The 18,410-nt window shown below is 28.4% G+C and overlaps 11 protein-coding genes across 11 annotated transcripts; 7 read left to right on the forward strand and 4 right to left on the reverse strand. All coding sequences in view use genetic code 6, as the record gives it.

Annotated features, from left to right (window-relative positions):
* Positions 1-191: 191 nt before the first annotated feature.
* On the forward strand, positions 192-878 carry SS50377_23394 (SHIPPO 1-like protein; the record flags this gene model as incomplete). Its single annotated transcript, XM_067907259.1, has 1 exon — positions 192-878. One exon carries the CDS (start codon positions 192-194, stop codon positions 876-878), a length of 687 nt encoding a protein of 228 aa, XP_067766527.1.
* Positions 879-1,578: 700 nt separating this feature from the next.
* SS50377_23395 (SHIPPO 1-like protein) lies at positions 1,579-2,220 on the forward strand (the record flags this gene model as incomplete). Its single annotated transcript, XM_067907260.1, has 1 exon — positions 1,579-2,220. One exon carries the CDS (start codon positions 1,579-1,581, stop codon positions 2,218-2,220), a length of 642 nt encoding a protein of 213 aa, XP_067766528.1.
* A 49-nt stretch (positions 2,221-2,269) lies between these two features.
* Positions 2,270-2,932, forward strand: SS50377_23396 (uncharacterized protein; the record flags this gene model as incomplete). The annotated part of the gene is made up of 1 exon (XM_067907261.1): positions 2,270-2,932. One exon carries the CDS (start codon positions 2,270-2,272, stop codon positions 2,930-2,932), a length of 663 nt encoding a protein of 220 aa, XP_067766529.1.
* A 5-nt stretch (positions 2,933-2,937) lies between these two features.
* SS50377_23397 (uncharacterized protein) lies at positions 2,938-3,297 on the reverse strand (the record flags this gene model as incomplete). The annotated part of the gene is made up of 1 exon (XM_067907262.1): positions 2,938-3,297. One exon carries the CDS (start codon positions 3,295-3,297, stop codon positions 2,938-2,940), a length of 360 nt encoding a protein of 119 aa, XP_067766530.1.
* A 565-nt stretch (positions 3,298-3,862) lies between these two features.
* Positions 3,863-9,046, reverse strand: SS50377_23398 (Xenobiotic-transporting ATPase / Multidrug resistance-associated protein; the record flags this gene model as incomplete). The annotated part of the gene is made up of 1 exon (XM_067907263.1): positions 3,863-9,046. One exon carries the CDS (start codon positions 9,044-9,046, stop codon positions 3,863-3,865), a length of 5,184 nt encoding a protein of 1,727 aa, XP_067766531.1.
* Positions 9,047-9,141: 95 nt separating this feature from the next.
* Positions 9,142-10,935, reverse strand: SS50377_23399 (uncharacterized protein; the record flags this gene model as incomplete). Its single annotated transcript, XM_067907264.1, has 1 exon — positions 9,142-10,935. One exon carries the CDS (start codon positions 10,933-10,935, stop codon positions 9,142-9,144), a length of 1,794 nt encoding a protein of 597 aa, XP_067766532.1.
* A 288-nt stretch (positions 10,936-11,223) lies between these two features.
* Positions 11,224-11,799, forward strand: SS50377_23400 (Ribosomal protein S7; the record flags this gene model as incomplete). Its single annotated transcript, XM_067907265.1, has 1 exon — positions 11,224-11,799. One exon carries the CDS (start codon positions 11,224-11,226, stop codon positions 11,797-11,799), a length of 576 nt encoding a protein of 191 aa, XP_067766533.1.
* Positions 11,800-12,467: 668 nt separating this feature from the next.
* Positions 12,468-14,012, forward strand: SS50377_23401 (uncharacterized protein; the record flags this gene model as incomplete). Its single annotated transcript, XM_067907266.1, has 1 exon — positions 12,468-14,012. One exon carries the CDS (start codon positions 12,468-12,470, stop codon positions 14,010-14,012), a length of 1,545 nt encoding a protein of 514 aa, XP_067766534.1.
* Positions 14,013-14,048: 36 nt separating this feature from the next.
* SS50377_23402 (Kinase, CMGC CDK) lies at positions 14,049-15,074 on the forward strand (the record flags this gene model as incomplete). Its single annotated transcript, XM_067907267.1, has 1 exon — positions 14,049-15,074. The coding sequence occupies one exon, from the start codon at positions 14,049-14,051 to the stop codon at positions 15,072-15,074; it is 1,026 nt and encodes a 341-aa protein (XP_067766535.1).
* Positions 15,075-15,080: 6 nt separating this feature from the next.
* SS50377_23403 (Kinase, PLK) lies at positions 15,081-17,690 on the reverse strand (the record flags this gene model as incomplete). Its single annotated transcript, XM_067907268.1, has 1 exon — positions 15,081-17,690. One exon carries the CDS (start codon positions 17,688-17,690, stop codon positions 15,081-15,083), a length of 2,610 nt encoding a protein of 869 aa, XP_067766536.1.
* Positions 17,691-17,821: 131 nt separating this feature from the next.
* Positions 17,822-18,280, forward strand: SS50377_23404 (uncharacterized protein; the record flags this gene model as incomplete). The annotated part of the gene is made up of 1 exon (XM_067907269.1): positions 17,822-18,280. The coding sequence occupies one exon, from the start codon at positions 17,822-17,824 to the stop codon at positions 18,278-18,280; it is 459 nt and encodes a 152-aa protein (XP_067766537.1).
* Between the last annotated feature and the right edge of the window lie 130 nt (positions 18,281-18,410).

Below are 18,410 nucleotides of genomic sequence, written 5' to 3' on the forward strand. Positions count from 1 at the left end.
TATCTGCTATCTACTTCATTGTCTAAAGGGAATTAATAAATTAATATATATATTGTACATTTGTAGTTTTGAGATATAGTTATAATAAATATTATAATAGATAATTACTTAATTATATTACTCAACAGTAAAAAATCAAATACACTAGAATGGTATTATAGGAAACGTTTTGTGATCGATATTTGCGGAAAATGCCCTCCTCAGTTCGGTTTGATTATGGTTAAGAAAAGAATCCAGGTCCCGGATAGTACAATCCAAATTAATCAAGTATAATTAAAAATAGTCCTGCCTTTACTATGAAAGGTAATGGAGTCCCCGATCTTAATAAGGAGTAAAAACCTGGGCCTGGAACATATGAACCTTCAGTAGCGTATATAAAACCGAAAAGTAATTCGTTTACCTTAGCTTCAAGACATGGTAATGGGTTTCGAAATGATAACCCTGGACCAGCGACTTACGACTAAAACACTAGTTCAATTAGTAAAAAAGCACCAGTTTATACTCTTGCCTCTAGACATACCAGAGATAAACCCCAATAAACACCTGGACCCAATGTATATAATAAAGCAGAGTCAGTTTATTCGATAACGCGGTAAGAGCCTTCTTTTAGTATGTCATCACGCCATTAATAGTTTGCTATATAGAAGGAGAAAAATTAAGTTCCAGGGCCTAATTTATATAATCCAGCAGATTGTACTAAAAATATACGATCAAAAGCGCCATCATACTCATTTGGTATTAAGAATATGTATGATCATGAAAAAGGCATCAAATCCAACCCAGGTCCTAATGCTTATTAAGGAAATATGTAAGGCATGAAACATGATATTGGATAAACCCTTAGTTCAAGATTTCATAGAGGGTGGCGAACAGAGTGATCATTTATTTATATTAGGAAGTAAATACGATATGCGTTTAACGCTATAATTAAAATCGAATAACAACCCATTGAATTAAAAATGGTATGTGTAGTTGGTATAACAAGTTAAATTGTACTGCACTGGTTGTAATAGAATTTACAAAGTATCAAAATATTTTAATTTCTACAAAATATAATAATTTTATAGAACTTTATAATTATCTCATGTAGTGATGCTTAGATTAATGAATTATCCATTTTTTTCAAACATATATGAATTACAATAAAAAATGTTAAGATAAGTATAAGATAACAATTAATATTAAATTTCTGTCTTCACTAGCCCTATAAACGTAGACATATTATTCAAACTTTATATTCAGTAAAATAAATTTATATGTAATTATCATATTATTTAGAAAATAATAAATAATACTCTTAGTTATAAATCATATTATGATTTTATTTATTACGACTTTCTTATTTTACACATTTGAATTAATGATTAATAACATCTGGTAATATTAGTGTCAACCTTACCTGAATACTTAGAAAAAGTAACAATGCTAAAAATATATTATAAATATATAATAAATAGCTTTAATTAAAATTAGCAACAATTTTATGATGTACAAAAAATCAGTTTTAATGTAAAAACTGATTTATTTTACTTAAAAATATTAATATATATAATAAACTCATAACTTTAAATTCAAAAAATGCACAGATTTGATTATGGCGGTGAAAAGATCCCTGGGCCTGGAGCATATACACCTAAAACTGAGTTTACATCTAGATAAGCTCCAATTTATACACTTAAAGGTAGATCTGGGTCAAATAAAAATAATACTAATCCAGGTCCTGGAGCATATAATCGTGATGAAAAATTTACCAAAACAGAGGCACCTTCATACTCTATGGCATCAAGAACTAATATTTTAAATAAAAATGCTAATCCTGGTCCAGGTTAATACAATCCTGACTCAAGACCTATTACATAGTCTGCTCCAAGATTTACCTTAGCAGATCGTCATAGAAGTAATTTAAAAAATAATAACCCTGGACCTAATCATTATAACAGAGAAAAAATTGACCTATCAAGAACTGCCCCAAAATATACTTTGTCATCAAGATATTAAAATGAGTCTAGCACTAAAATGAAGAATCCAGGTCCCGGGGCGTATAACCCAGATATGGCTATCACCTACAAAAAGGCACCTTCGTCTACATTAGGCGGTAGACATATTGATGTTCACAAGAATCTTAATCCTGGCCCAGGAACTTACGATAATCATCGTTTAGATTCAGGTAAAAGTATTTCAATGTCAGGTAGATTCCACCGTGGTTGGAGAATGGAATGAATTATTAAATACTTTTTATTTATTATATTATTATAGCTAGTTTCTTAAAATGAAATAATTAAAGGTTTTAACGTTTAAAGGATAAACATCATTTTATTATAAGGTAAACAAGCCAGTGAAAGAAGCTGATCCAAAATTATTTTGGTAAGGACCCACAATCCCATTTGGATATTTAGAAAGATCCTCATCACCTTAAAAATCACCTTAAAAATAAAACCGTAATAAAATTGTCAATAAATCAGCATTATAATTATAAATAGATGTAGCCAAATAACTTATTACTTCCTTGACGCCTTAAAAGTAAGTTCATAAGTATCAAGTGCCTGGGTAAAAATAGTAATATTCAGATTAATAAAAAAGTTATATAGATTAAAATTTCTGCAAACTTATGCAGAAAACAGCATAAGTTTACTCTAGAAAACCTATAATTGATGATGATAAGCAATACAAGCATTTATAGTATAACAATGAGTATATTAATGAATTTTATAATTTGGATTTTAAATAAAGAAATGCAACTGATTTAAGTTTATAAAGTGAAATAAATACGCTCAAGATCAATATTTAGACATCTAAGAATCAAATTTTATAGTTGTTAACTAAATATTACGCAATAGAGTAGTTTCTAAAACAAAAAGTAGTAATAAAAATAGAAATTTTAGAAAGCAAAAACAAATTGAATTATTCATAATCACTATCTCTTAGAAAATGAATAAGTCACTTTGTAATTAATTTTTAATTATTTTTTAGAAATTCTATTAAATCCTGCTATTTTGTACTTTAAGTATCAGGATTTCGCCAAATTCGTCTAGATTATTATGTTTAAGGTTCTTATTTTCTGTGATTATTTTTTGTCTTTTTTCGTTGAAGCTCATTCTAGTGTACTTATTATTACACTTACTATTTTAATGTTAGAGGTTTAATATTTAACATTTAATTCTTTTCTAGTTAGCATGCCAGTGACGCTAATTAGTCAATGCTACACTTAATTACTGGCATATGCATTGTGAATTCCATATAATTTTCTAAATAATCTATCTAAAGTGGAATGGAATAAAACCGCCATTTATGACTCATTTTTAATTACTGGTATCAGTCTTAAGTATAAAAATAAGGTTAAATAAATTTAGAATGATTTTCATATATTAATTTAATAACAGTATTATAAGAATATTTTCAATCTAAGCTTGATAAACCTTTTAAATTTGTATAGGCCTTTTTACATTTTTACAAAAACAAAAATGTAAATTAGTAAGTCAATACAAGCTGTTTAGTCTTGTCTGACAATAATATATTAATAATTTATAAAAATAAATAAACTATAATTCTCAAATTGGTTTTTCTACTGTTGCTAAATCGTGCATAAATAAGTAATTTGAGTTTCGATATTTTAAAAATTAATTCCTTTTAAAAATATGAAGCCATCTACATTTCAATTATTATTTTATTATCTAAAATGCCAATTACATTGTTAGGATAAAATAAACGTTAGTATAGTGAAAACAAAAGATAGAAATAAAATAATATTCCTTTCGTCCATATTTCATGGATCTAATAACATATCTATTCTAATAGATAATACATATTGTCATACATATACCTAAAATTATCAAATTATTATTAAGCTTAGAGCTACACTGCCTCACTCATCTACAAAATCTTCATCTTTAAATCCAATAGGCAATTCATTCTCTTATGATCCCTCTTCGTCTTCAAAATTCTCTTCACCACCAATACCCAATAAATTAATTTCCCCTGCTTCTTCCTCTGCAAACTGATTTTCAATCTTAGCTCTAGCTTCTTCTGCTGTAGCTTTGGCCTATGCGCGTTTCTCTTGAACATCCTTCATTTATTTTACAGCATTAACATCCTCCCATTCATCATCAATTCCATCTTTAACTGGCATATTTGGGTATGTAATTCTTTCTTTTTCGAGAGCTGCCTATTTGAGCTTCTTGAAATTTTCTTTTCCTGTAGATTTAGCTAGTTAAAACAAGGTTCCACCGGCTCTTAAAAGATTTGCTGCTGTGTCAAACTCAGCAATCATACCAGCATCCATAACTAGAATTTTGTCAAATGAGATTACTGTATTTAGACGGTGTGCGATCGAAAACATTATTCTATCATCTAGTTATTCTCTTACAATATCTTAGACCAACTAATCGGTAGCTTTATCAACTTAGGAAGTGGCTTCATCCATTACTACAGTAAAAGATTTTGCTATCAACGTTGATGCAAAGATAATTAGTTATTTTTGTCCAGAAGAAAGATTTGAAGCATTTGAAAAGATTTTCGAATCTAGTCCTCCAGGCTATTTTCTAAAGTATTAGCCTAATGTAACTCTATCTAAAGTTTCCCAAATATATGCGTCTGTCATTTTTTCATACTCATCTGACGTAAGACCTTCTACTTCTAATTCAGCTGCTTTATCTAAAGCTGTACGTAAAGTACCTGAAAATATATATGGATCTTACGGAACGATCGCTAGACCCTTTCTAGATGAATGGAGACCAATATCATCTAAAATATTTACACCATCAAATACAATTTTACTACCTTCGTCTGGAGCATTTACTCTAAAGAACGCCATTGTTAAAGTTGATTTAGAGCAACCTGTTCTACCTACAATACCAATATGTTCATAAGGTGCTACTGTAAAATTTAACCCTTTTAATACTTATGGAAGTTCTGGTCTATATCTAAAATATAAATTTTTAACTTCAATAGATCCTCCTTTTTTGGGCCATTCTGGAGAAATTTCTCTGGCAGTCTTGTACTTTCCTTCACGTGGTAAACTAACATATTCTAAAACACTCTCAATAGAAACACCTTCTGCTTCCACTTATACAAATGATAAGATTAATTGAATGAGTGGTTACATAATACCAAAAGATTAGGATACCGATACTGACGCAAATATATTTAAAAATGTTATGTTTAATAAAGATGAAGAAACAATAGCAGAAACACATACACCTGTACTTACAAAGCAACCTATTAAATTCATCCTAAATGTGAGCCACCTCACACCACATTACGCTGGCCACATCGCTTAAACATTAGTATCATTCTTTTCTCGATAAATTTTGCTAAACACATCTTAATATTCTATAGAGCGAATTACTGATAAACTTCGCATCGTTTCATTTGATTATGAAATAATTGGGCCTTTAAAAACTAAATCTATTTTCTTTAGTGCAGGGGTGACTATTCTAAATGCCTAAAATATTTTATAATATATGATAAACACAGGAATAATAACAATAGCAGACAACCAGTTAATACTAATTATAGTCATAAGTGTTAGAATTCCGATAAAGCTAACAAACACTTAGATAAATTGTTACATTAACTAAACATCAATGGCTTCTGTATCTTTTGTGAATTTTCCTATGATTGTTCCATTTGGGGTAATATCAAAGAAAGCAAGTTTCGTTCTAATAATAGATCTAGTCATTTCTTAATACATTCGCTTCGATGCATTAATCGCCACTATCATGAAAGTAAACAAAGCGAAAAAATTAAGAAATATAGTAGCACCAGTTAATCCGACATAAACATACATATAAATGTCATTATTCTATAGTTTAAAAGTGTCAGTTGTCCATAATGCAATAAATAAATTTAAGAAAATTTTACCTAAAAATGCGAAAAGAAGCATAATAATAAAGGAAATGGTACCACAATTTCCACCATATTTAAAATATTTTTTATAGCTTTCAAACTTTACTTTTTATGCCGGGGCCATCATAAGTCTTTTTGTCTAATCTACTGATGGCTCGATTGATTTAATCTTAAATTAAACAAAATCATCTATCTTAAATGTAAGTTTATCTTTTCGCTTTTTAACTACTAGACAATTTTTATTTTCTACAGGTTCTTGCATTGTGCTTCCACCAACTTCAGACCACTCTTCACCCATAGCAGCTGTATTTCCAGCATAGACTTATAATAGATCTGGTGAACCATCAAATAATATCATACCATTTTCTAGATATAATATTCTATCACAATCTCCAAAAAATTAAGTCTAATGAGTTGATATCATTACAGTTATGCCTTTAAATCTACAATAACCACATATCATATTTTACCATAAACATTTAGCAACAAACGCATCAACTGCTGCCAATGGATCATCTAAAAATAACAAATCTGGTTCATAGTATAATGCTCTAGCTAAAGCAACTCTAGCCTTTTAACCACCGGATAAGCCGACCCCATCAAAGCCAACGGTAAACTAATCTCCTTCTGGCCATTCATCTAAATCAGTTAGAAGACAACACAAACTACATATAGTTTAATATTTAATTTCATCAAATTCTTAAAAAAATACTATATTGTGTTTGATTGTTCCTGCAAAAATAATAGGGGATTGCGTATAATATGCGACTCTTTTTGCATTCATTTATATTTTAGGGATTGGAATTTCCTCTTCTTGTTCTTCATGAACTGAGGATGAACTAGAATCATCCTCATTTTTCTTTACTGTAGTATCAATTTTAAATTTTTTGTCCTCTTTTTTAACTAGTGTGCTAAGATCAAAATGTGGATCAACAAAATTATAAGAACTCGCATCATAATACCTTAATATCATATCATTTAGTTTAATATTAGCTCTTTAAATTCTTTCAAGTCGTAATTCTCCGAGTAATGATTAAAATAAAGTAGATTTTCCAGCACCAACTGATCCACAGATACCAATTATTTCCCCTTTTGCTACATTAAGCTCTAAATCTTTGAGAGAGCATTACAAATCGTCTAATGCTTACACTATTTTTAATTTGAACCTTTGATAATAAGGTTATATTATCCGGAGATTAATAAACATTCTCTTAAGAAAATCTAAATCTGAGTCGAACTCAAATCTTCTTGATAATTTCATTTCGTCATACAATGATAGATTTTCTACTTTTGAAATTGGGAGTATATCAATTTCTAGACACCAATAGTCTAATAGGGTGGCTACAAGTTCATGAGAAATGCGTTTTTATTTTACTTTTTCTAAATCTCCACGCTTCCTTCTTTACAAAAATGTAAGATGGTCACCTCGTATTATTTTGAATCCATTATTGTCTACATTCCTAAAATAATCATAACAAGGTCCACGCTTTAAAATCTCTACATCAGAAGAAATAGCCATAAACGCCTCAGATTTTTTATTTGAGTTGTACATATCCATAAATGTTTCATATGCAGCATTGTAAATATCTACCACTTAATCATAACCTCTTATAATTCTTTGTATCTTATCTCTATGTAATGCAAAATCAGTATCTAAAACTGGAGGTATAATTAGATCATCAGAAATAGCATATGTAAATGAAGGAACATTTCTAATATAAATCATCGGTTCATCAGTGATGTCATTAACCACATTATTATCATTGTTGGCTCTCGTAAATGCAAAAAGTGATTCAGATTACAATATATTTGTTCCATCATCATCAGAATCATCATCCTTTAACTAGTTATTATCATAGTTTTAGTCTTATCTATGCTTCCATGTTATACAACCTTAATCAATTTCTGGCATAGATAAAAAAGCCTTAAGTCTTTGACCGCAGACTCTCGCCTCTAAGAAACTTGAGAACATAACAGGAAGTTATAACAATATATTATTTAGAAATTCATATAGATAAATAACTGTAAATATATTAGACGCAATAAAAGAAATAGTTGGTTTAGTTTTAGTACCGAATTTGTATATTATAGAGAAAGTTGCTGCATTCATAACAAGTGAAGCAGCAGTACTTAAAAAATTAATACCTATAATGACTAAACCATATTTTTTTAAAATAATTAGTTCCTTTTTCCTAATATTTGCAAGCTTTTGTTCAGTAACCAATTCAGTCCTAAAATATTTAATCATTTTCATACCCTATAAAACTTCTTATACCTTACCAACTCTAGCATCACGATATCCCATAAGTACTCGTTGTGCTGTAACATTTTTGTTACTTACCATAATTATTATTGGCAAAAATATACAAACAATTCCAATACCTATAAGAGAAAATAACCTAATTTAAACAATTAAATAGATAATAATAAATAAAGCTTAAAGAGTATATAACAGTAAAAATGGTAAAGACTATATCGTTGCTTGTATTCTAAAACTATCAGTAAATAATAAATTAGTAACATCTCTGATTTAAGAATTATTGGCCTTAATTCTTAGAAGCTTCATATATAAAACATCTTGAAGAGCCTAAAATCCTTATGTTCCAATTTTAAATGCAATAGTTAACACAATAGAATCAAGGAAGCAATAAAGCAGCTAAACTACGAATAAAATACCACAAAGTATATAGCCAAATGTTGAACTAAGTGTGAATGGTATATTGGAAGCATTCTTAGGAGTTTCTATAATTTATATTAAAAACTAAATCATAATAGGCGCTACAATAGAAGATGCAAATAATAAAGGAAATAATAAGAATACCATAGCTTAGTGGTTCATAAATGCGTTATATATTGTATTCATAATTTCTGGTAACTCATCTTTCTTTTTTGTCATGTAATCCCATCGTTTCCTATTCCATTCTAAAGCAAATGCCTAACCACACTTTTAACATTGCATATCTGGATGGGGTACATGTAAGTCATAAGGAGTTAGATTTTTATTATTAACTGCCTTTTTAATAATAGGATTAAGCCATGAAAACGTATAACGACCAACTGGATTGACGAGACTTTCTAAAGGTATATTTGCAGATTGATTTGGTTCCCTCTGTTATTATTAATTTTAGTCTTCTTACTAGTCAGTATCCGAACTAAACATAATAGGTGCTAATTCTTTAGTTGCTTTCCTGAGTCTAGCCATTTTATTTTAAAATCATATATTAGAATTATTTTCTAATATATATCATTCTTATTTTTCACACTAACTTTAAATAATATTATATATATTAAAATATATCACTGATCAATTTACTTTATTTCTATTTCTAATTTTCCAGTAGTCAATAGTGTTTATTTTTATTAATTATAAAAATCATTTATTAACAACTCAACCTTTTCTATATGCGTACTTTATTCTTCCAATATCTAAAATAACTAAATAGTAAATAATTAATTCGAAAATTCCATGTTTTGCTGATAGTTGAATTATAATTTTTCGTTAAATTCAATACACAAAATTCCAGCAGAAGGTAATTTACTCTATGATACAAAAACTTAATCCATAATGTTTATCTAAACATAATATTCATACTCTGTACTTAGAGTTTCTGATAAGTCAATAATATCCGATAGAATAATTTAATACTTTTAGAAAATAAGTTTTAGGTCTTGAATTTGATCTGAAGCCGATTCATCTTAAGTTTTATAATCGATCTTTAATGTATCTTCTTTCACACATTCTAGCTCACTTGAATTTAGTTTTATTTCTTATGACTCGGCCTTACTTTCATCTTTTAATCTAGTAACTAATTCTTAGTGTTTCATATTTTCTGTTGCCTATAATGCCGAATTTAGCTAAATTTGACGCAATATAAGAGGTATTTCTTATCTTTAAAATGGCATTTATAGTATATTATCGTATGAGTTTCTCATTAATTTATTTTATGTTTCTACTTCAATGAGCTAAGTCTTTAACTTCATAGTTTATTCATGTGCAGTTAAATTTTAAATTTTAAGTTCTGAAATATAATCTAAAGCTTTCTCTAATTCAATAGCTAAAGTCTCATAGCGGGCTTTGGCTCGCTATTTTGCAGTTGAAAATAATGCTATTTATGCATTTAGTTCATTTTACTGTTTAACTTGTTATTATTTAATATCGAATAATGTTTCTTTATCTTTAAGTTATTCCTATAAGTAGAATGTATTCTTACTAGTCAAATCTTTTATTTCTAATTTATATATTTATTTTTGTTGATTATGGAGTTAAATTACTTCTTTTTGGTAGTTTTAATGGTTAATTTGGTGTTTTTAGTCTATTTTAGTAATATTTTCATTAGATTTTTCTTATTACTGTTGTAATTTTGCTTTATATTCACTTTAATTTTAATTTAGCTATGACACAGTATCAAGAAGTTTATCCTTCACAAAATCGATTTCAGACTGCATCTTTTCAATATTTTCATTTGAATTAGCATACTAAATAACCATAAGTTGTTCTTCATAAGTCTTTATTTTTTCCTTATAATTAGAAATTTCACCATGAAGCCTAGCTATTTATATTTTTTATTCACTTGAATTGCTTTAAATTTAATATTAATATGTTTAGATTTATTATAATAATTATGTATTTTCGTCTGCAACTGACTTTGCTAATAATTTAAGTTATTCAAAATCATCCTTAGAATTAAAAATATCATTATAAGGTATAAATTATTGCTATTAAACAGGTTATTAAATCGTAAGTTATTACTTAAGATATGAATTTTCAGATTATGCTTTCTAAATTGTTTGAAACATATTTTCATTGTCTTTCGTTAATACTTCAAATTTCTATTTTAATTCAGAATACTATGATTGAATTTTGTGTTTATCTTATACTTCTGAATAAATTTATTATTAAAATTCTTATTGTAAAGATTAAACTGGAGTTGTGGATTTAGTTTATAAAATTTATTATTTACACAACTAAATTTCCTATATTTATTGGTTATATTTAGCTAATATAGATAAAAGCATGATTTTTAATGACTAATTTTATAGTTCTATATCATCAGGTAAAGTTGAAGTTAAGGCTTCCATAGAAATTTCCATTTAATTTGTATCATTATCATGGTATAATATCTATAATATATAGTTTTAAAAAATAATTAATATCGTGAAAACTATCTTTGCTCAAAGATTTCGTCTGAGAATTTATTGCAGTAATTAGCCAAAAAAATATGATGGCAAAGTTAAAACTTCATATTTAGATCTTAAAAAATAGTTTGAGTTAGAGCCTTGGCAGTCCATATCTAGTATTAAATATGTATAATAATTAATATTATGATGTTTAAACGAAATTAGCGTATGATTCTTTTTTACTTTTCCATTCCTTTTGTCATGGACTCCAAGAATTTTAAGTTATTTGGTAAGTACGAAACCACCGGTGTAGTCTGCGAAGATGACTCTATCAGCAGATATGTTTCTATTGATAATCACTCCACTGTTGCTCACTCTGCTGGTAAGTGGCACGCTGTTCGTTTCAGAAAAGGTTCCTGCCCCATCGTTGAACGTCTTGCTAACACCCTTATGATGCACGGCCGTAACTCCGGTAAGAAACTCATGGCTAACAGGCACATTGAATAAGCTTTCGAGCTTATCAACCTTCAGACTGGTCTTAACCCCGTTCAGGTCCTCGTTGATGCTATCAAGAATGCCGTTGTTCGTGAAGACTCCTGCCGTATTGGTAAGGGTGGTCAGATAAGACGTCAGGCTGTCGATGTTGCTCCTCTCCGTCGTGTCAATCAGGCTCTTTTCTATCTTGGTTTAGGTGCCCGTAGACAGTCCATGAGAAAGATCAAAACTTTTGCTGAATGCTTAGCTGACGAAATAACTGCTGCCTCATAGTCTGCTGATAAGTCTTATGCCGTTTAAAAGCGTAACGAAATTGAGCGTGTTGCCGTTTCCAACAGATGATTAATTTTAATTAGTTTGATTAATTTTTTAAGTAATAAATTTTATTCACATCGCTATACATCTTTTCTTCCTATTAATTACCTGTTATTCAATCGCTTTATCTCCTAATATGTTAATAGCTAATTTCAAATCTATGTCTGTATATTAGTAATTTTAGTTAAGTTTCAAATCTGCACATGGAGTTTCATCATAACTCTCTAATATTATTATTATATGATATAAATATTATATGAGTTCAAAATAATTATCGTCGGTAAAGTTTAATCGAACAAATTTTTCTGTAAATTATGAAAAATTTGATAATGTTTAAGATACTTATATAAAATCATCCAAGTTAAAATATAATGAAGTAAATTGTACTTCTTTTCTAGGATATAAATTTGGTAGTAATTAGAGCAACTGAGATACCAATTCGTTCGTCAAAAAGTCAAAAACAGATTCATTATCTAATTTATGCTATATATTACTACAGTATGTATATTGTAGTTATTTTAAGTAAAAGATTAATCTCTCATTCATACTTAAAAGTAAAATTGTATCTTGGTTTATTTAGAGTTATGACATTTAGTAGTTTGAATATAATTATTCATATCATATATATTTAATAATAATAGTTAATAATAATCTATAATTAATATATTATATATTATTAACGTGAAGTGTAAATTATGGAATTAATTGAGGAGTTAGATTATATGATGAAAACTTAACCAACAGTTAGTTTTAAAGGTGAATTCAGTTAGTTTGGATCTCAAATAAATTCTATGAATGTTTCGGACAAACTAGATATATCATTGATGATGAAACTCTAAAATAAAAAACCTAATTCATTGTTTGAATCCTAAATTTAATCATCATAAGTTAAGAAAACTTTAACTCCACAAAAAAAAAATAGTAATTCATAATCTTAAACTTCTATTAGTATAAATTCCGTATAATAAAAACACACACAATCAACCAATATGAATATTGCAAAAATATTAGCACCTGTAAAATAAAATTTTACAAATGGAAGTTTTATATTATCATTAACCAAAAATTTGTAATATTATACCATATAAGAATTAGAAGCAGAAATAGGTTAATTTTATATTGATTAATTAAAAAACTAAGATTTAAGTTTAGAAAATTTAAATAAGTCGCAAGGTTTTAATAATTAGTCATAAGTTTTATATATTTAGATATTTACAAGAGCATTAACTAAGTATTTAATTGAGATTCAAAAGGTTCCAAAGTTTAACTAGATTTCTATTTATTAATCTATTATTGGTTAGACACATGAAATTATTATTCCACAAAAAGAATTTATTTGTATTATAAAAGATGAGTACACATATGAAATGATGATCTAAATTAAGAAACCACAACCGTAGCATATAATAACTAGTAAAAAGTAAGTTAAGGAGTCTAAAATGTAATAAACAACAAATAGATTGTACAGGGAACATTTCATAAAATAGCAGAAAAATGATGAAAAAATTAAGTAGAAATAAAAGTAGGAAATTAATGAATGTACTTTTAACCCAGAAACCAATATTGTTGACGTTACTGTAAGATAAAATTATGATATGGGAGTTTCTAAGTTTTTGGAAAAGTAATAAAAAATAGTATAATAAGAAACATAGGAACTTATCGAAGTTTTAATTCAAGAGGTTAAAGAAGAAGCTAGTTTTTATAGTCTTAAACTTTCACAAGATTTCATAGATGAAGTTTACGATGACCTGAAGCTAGCTGATGAGCAATCTTTATAGAAAAGGATTGTACAAAATGTTAAGAATTTATTTCACAAGAAATATATGTAATTACAGTCAAAATAGATTAAAAAATCTATATCTACTGGTAAGATATAACAGATTGTAACAGATTTTACCAACACTGATTAAGTATTTTTATAAAATTAACATAAAACTATTGCTTCTTATGATACAAAATTAGCAACAATTAGGGTATAAAAATAATAATAATTGGACTAGGAACATCAAATATTGGATTAAAAAAGGGAATAATTAAATAAGAAAGAAGAGCAGGCAGTAACCCGTAGTAAAATTACAAAATAATCAATGAAAGGTGGAGGCGCATTTAGCATAGATTTTTCAAAGAGCAAATTTAACTCTACCAAAGAAGGACTGTAAATGAGCGCAGAAGCTATTAGAAATGTTGCTAACGGTGGAGTTGTTACTTTATGGACTGCTGCCGGAAGTGTTAGAAAATGATTATATAATATTATACTTATTTCCCTATCTCTTTAAATGCTGGGTTATTCTGTTAAACAGATTGTTATGAATTTCACGCCTGAAATAATGCTATAAAAGCTTACTATTCTAACAACTCTTGGCTCTGGATCTTACTCTACCGTATTTCATGCAATTTATCAGAAAAACGACGTAGTAGCAAAGAAATTCACCAATTCAGACGAGAAATCACTAGAAAAAATCAACAGAGAGGCTACGTTGCTTGTTGGTATGCTAAATTTTCCAATTTTTTTGTAGTTTTCGGCTATTATCAACTGCTAGGGCTCGCGTTTCATCTTGACGTAACACCACGGTTCCCCACTGGATTTGGGCCAAAAATTCACCAGAATTCAGCTCAAAAGCATCTTTTTTTAACTGTTTTATGCCATTTCTATCCTGAACGTGCTTAAACTGACACACAGAGACGTGAAGCCGGAGAATATTCTACTCTCCAGGCACGTATGCCCTTGCCTGATCGATTTCGGCCTCATGCTGCCGGTCACGAAGAATCGCCAGAAAGCTGGTACGAAGCAGTACCAAAGCCCCGAGAATTTTGCAATTGGAATTTCACATCAAAACTCAGATGTATACTCACTGGGAATCATATTTTGCAACATTGCGCTCAAGAGCAAAATTGCGCTCTCGAGTAGCAAGTTAGATCAACTGAAGCGATTCAAGCAGATTCTAGGGGAGGAATTCTCATAATTTTATCGGCAAAATGTAATTTTGACAGACGAGGAAATTGCGATTTTAGGAGTGGAAAAACAAATAGCAGTTCAATAAAGGGTAGCAAAATGTAAAGATTTTACTCACTTAACGCCTGAAAGTATCAGTATGATTAGTCTGCTATTGGTTTGCGATCCTGAGAAGCGTATTAGTGCCATAGAGGCTTTAAACTTAGAATATTTCGATGAAGTAAGGAGCGAATATAGTTAATTAAAATATATTAATGGAAATAGGGGCAAAGTAGAGTTAGATTAAAATAGGATAATTTAAGACTTTAAAGCTAATTTTGAAGGTTTTAAAGGTGATATAATTGTTTGAAGGAGTTCAAATTTAGTATATCTTGTTTTACTCTTTTATTTCGGCTATCATCTGTTTCAAGAATGTGCATTTAAAATCTTGGTCTTATAAATAAACTAATGGATATTCCAAGATTTCATGTTCTTCATTTTCAAATCTTATCATTTCCTGATTTATTATTAATTTCTGTTAATTTTTCCAATTCACTTAAAATCCTCCGTTATTAACTCTAAATAAAACAATATCATCTGTAATAACTTACTTTTCTACTGCCAGTTATCCATTTCTCAAAAAATTTAAACATATAAAGTTTAAGTCAACTGAAGCTGCGATGTAGGAAATTATTGCATTTGCTCCATAGTCTGCTTATGCATTTTCAATTAATGCTGCAATAATATCTTACAAAATAATAGATAATATTTTTGGATTATTTAAGTGTAATATATATGCAAAATTATTATTTTACTAATAATGTATACCGTCGGAAGTTTTTCCTTTTTATATTTATCTTCTTCTTTGATTTATAAATTTTTATAGATCGTCTGCTGACAGATTAGGATGAAATATTCTAAATTAGTCATCATATAATAAATCTAAAAACTCATACAAAAATGCATCCAATGTGGTAGTTGGTTCTATCGGAAGTTTTACTGTTTATAGTTGGTGTTATTCTATTGAAGATCCAGTTCTTGTGCTATTAAAAGAAGGTGAATCAGATGATGTTTATAAATCTTCACATTTAGATGGACTAAGTATCATCGTATCTCTTTTAACTAGTTATGAGCTTTCTATATCTAATTAATCTTACTTCAGTTAGTTTTTAAGTTCTTATTTAAACCATTATAATAAAACTAGCTTATTTTTTTAAAAGAATTGCTCATAAAATTTATACTTTACTCTAAAAGTTTATTTTTTATTCCAATACTTTTCAGGCATTTATTTTAGAAACAATGCTTGGGGATAGTCAATAACATCTATCAATAATTCATTGGGGGACAAAATAATAATGCTATCATCATAAAACTTCCCACAACATGTACCATCATTTAATATATAAAAGTAACCATATTTCTGAGAATGGGTTGCAGCCACAACTTTTCCACCTGCATGAACTATATTAGGTAGTCCAGATAACTCTTCTTCATAACATGCATTTCTAGTAATTCCATATCTCCATATTTAATAATTTTTAATACATTTTAGTGTCTTTTTACTTAAGTTACCAATAAATTCGTCAAACATTAACTTATTAAAAAAATTATCTATGTGTATTATAGGAGGCCATTTTACTGGATTAGGTAAATCGTGTAAAAGACCATTATATAATACTTGCGCATAATTTTTTACTAACCATGAATTGATGGATATTTAAATATCGAAAGGAATTTTCGTAGTAATCGGTCGTGGAGGTCGCATTTATATTTTCAATAATCCAAGACCTTTTAATGCATCAGATATATCTATTGTCGGCAAATTAATTGGTTTTTATATTAATCCCTGTTATTACATTATTATCCGTTCTTCAATCGTCTCTTTAAAATTATATACTTCCATATTTTCTTCTGAATATTTGGATAATGAGAATTGTTTATGGATTGACTGTGATGGTAGAAATGTTAATTTCACCATTGCTCCATGTGATATCCAATCAGATTCAAACGCTTCGGTTATAGACATTCTGTCGTTTCGATTAGGAGAAAGTAAATTCTCCATGAAACTAATGCAAGTTTGTGATAGTAATGGATTTTTAGATGTATTAATGATAAAATCTCCTCGTATTTGTTTTTAGTATAATAAGGATATAGTTTATGCGGTAAAGGGAAACTTTCTGTACATAAGATAATACATTACTATTCCCAACCCCCACATATCTACTTCGTATTCGTAGCCACTTTCTAATGGATCATATTTTTTATAGTTTTGCCGTATATTGATCTAACGGTCAACTATTTACTTTATTAACTCTTTACATTCTGCGTCTATTTCCTCGTTAGTAGGTTTGTTTTAAAGGAGTCGCTTAACAACATGAGAAATTAACATTTCAGGAGCAATAATAATAGGAGATCCACAAAAATTGAATTATTTTTCATCGTCCCCGTTAAATTTATGTGACAAACCAAAATCTATTATTTTAATCCTTAATTAGTCGTAAAGTTCTTTATCATCAGGCAAGATATGATCAATTAATATATTCTATGGCTTTAAGTCTCTATGTATAATTTTTTATTGTTTTAAGTACAAAAGTGCATTCATTAACTCATAAATTATGAATTAAATTTCTTCTTCTGCTAGATGCTCACGATTCTGAACTAGATCAATTAAAGTTCCATTAGAGCAATAACTTGATAAAATATAATAATTATCTATATCTTTAATAACTTTATAAGCGGCCATAATATTTCTATTATTTAGTGATTATATTATCTATATTTCTTAACTAAACATTTCATAGTATTTTTTAATTTATAAATTTTCTTTAGATATAACTTTGCAAGCAAAAAGATTCTCTTCATCATTTTATACTAGATTTATTTCTGAAAATTCTGTGGTTTATATTGATTTAATAACTTTATAATAGGAATTATCCTTAGTGTCAATTAGATAATTAAGTTACTTTTACAAAGTTTATATTTTCATTTTCAATTCAAATATTTAAATAATATATTAATTTTTATAGATATTATTATTTTTCATGTAATTAAAATAATTATATATGAATTCCTTGTTTTAACAATTCCAATTCATAATCTCCACTCCATACCACCTGAATGTCTTCGAACTAGTTCGCAGCTCTTTCTGAAGATTTCGGTAAGGTTTAACCTGAATAAGGCAAACCTCGTGACTCAAAACGTCATGAACCTCACAAACCCGCTTAAGGTCGTCAATTTGATCGTAACTCTGTTAAGGGTGAATCTAGAGGACCTCGTAAAGAAGGTAATGGACCTCGTGGTGCAGGTAATCCTAAAGATTCTCGCGTTCGTGAAGAAACAGAAGAATAAAAATAACGTCGTGAGGCTCGTGAAACCGAATCGCGCGAAGCTATGGAAAACCATTCAAAATTCATTGAAACCATCAAAGAGCTTGAAGTTGAAGTTATTGTTGCTGATGCCAAGGCTGAAGTTATCAAGAACCATGAAATGCCCGCTGACATAGTTAGTTTAGGTAAGAAGGCTGTTGATTCCAAATAAAAGAAGCAGAAATCTAAGTAAATCGTTATGTTTGAATGATCATTAATTTTTATTCTTAAAATCACTAAGCTACTTGCATACATGATAATACATCAATCACATCAACAAAATTAAAATTATATTAATTATTAATCATTAACTACAATATTATAATAAGTAATATATTATC

The sequence above is a fragment of the Spironucleus salmonicida genome, chromosome 3 (genome assembly GCF_000497125.1).
Source record: "Spironucleus salmonicida strain ATCC 50377 chromosome 3, whole genome shotgun sequence".
NCBI lineage: Eukaryota > Fornicata > Diplomonadida > Hexamitidae > Spironucleus > Spironucleus salmonicida.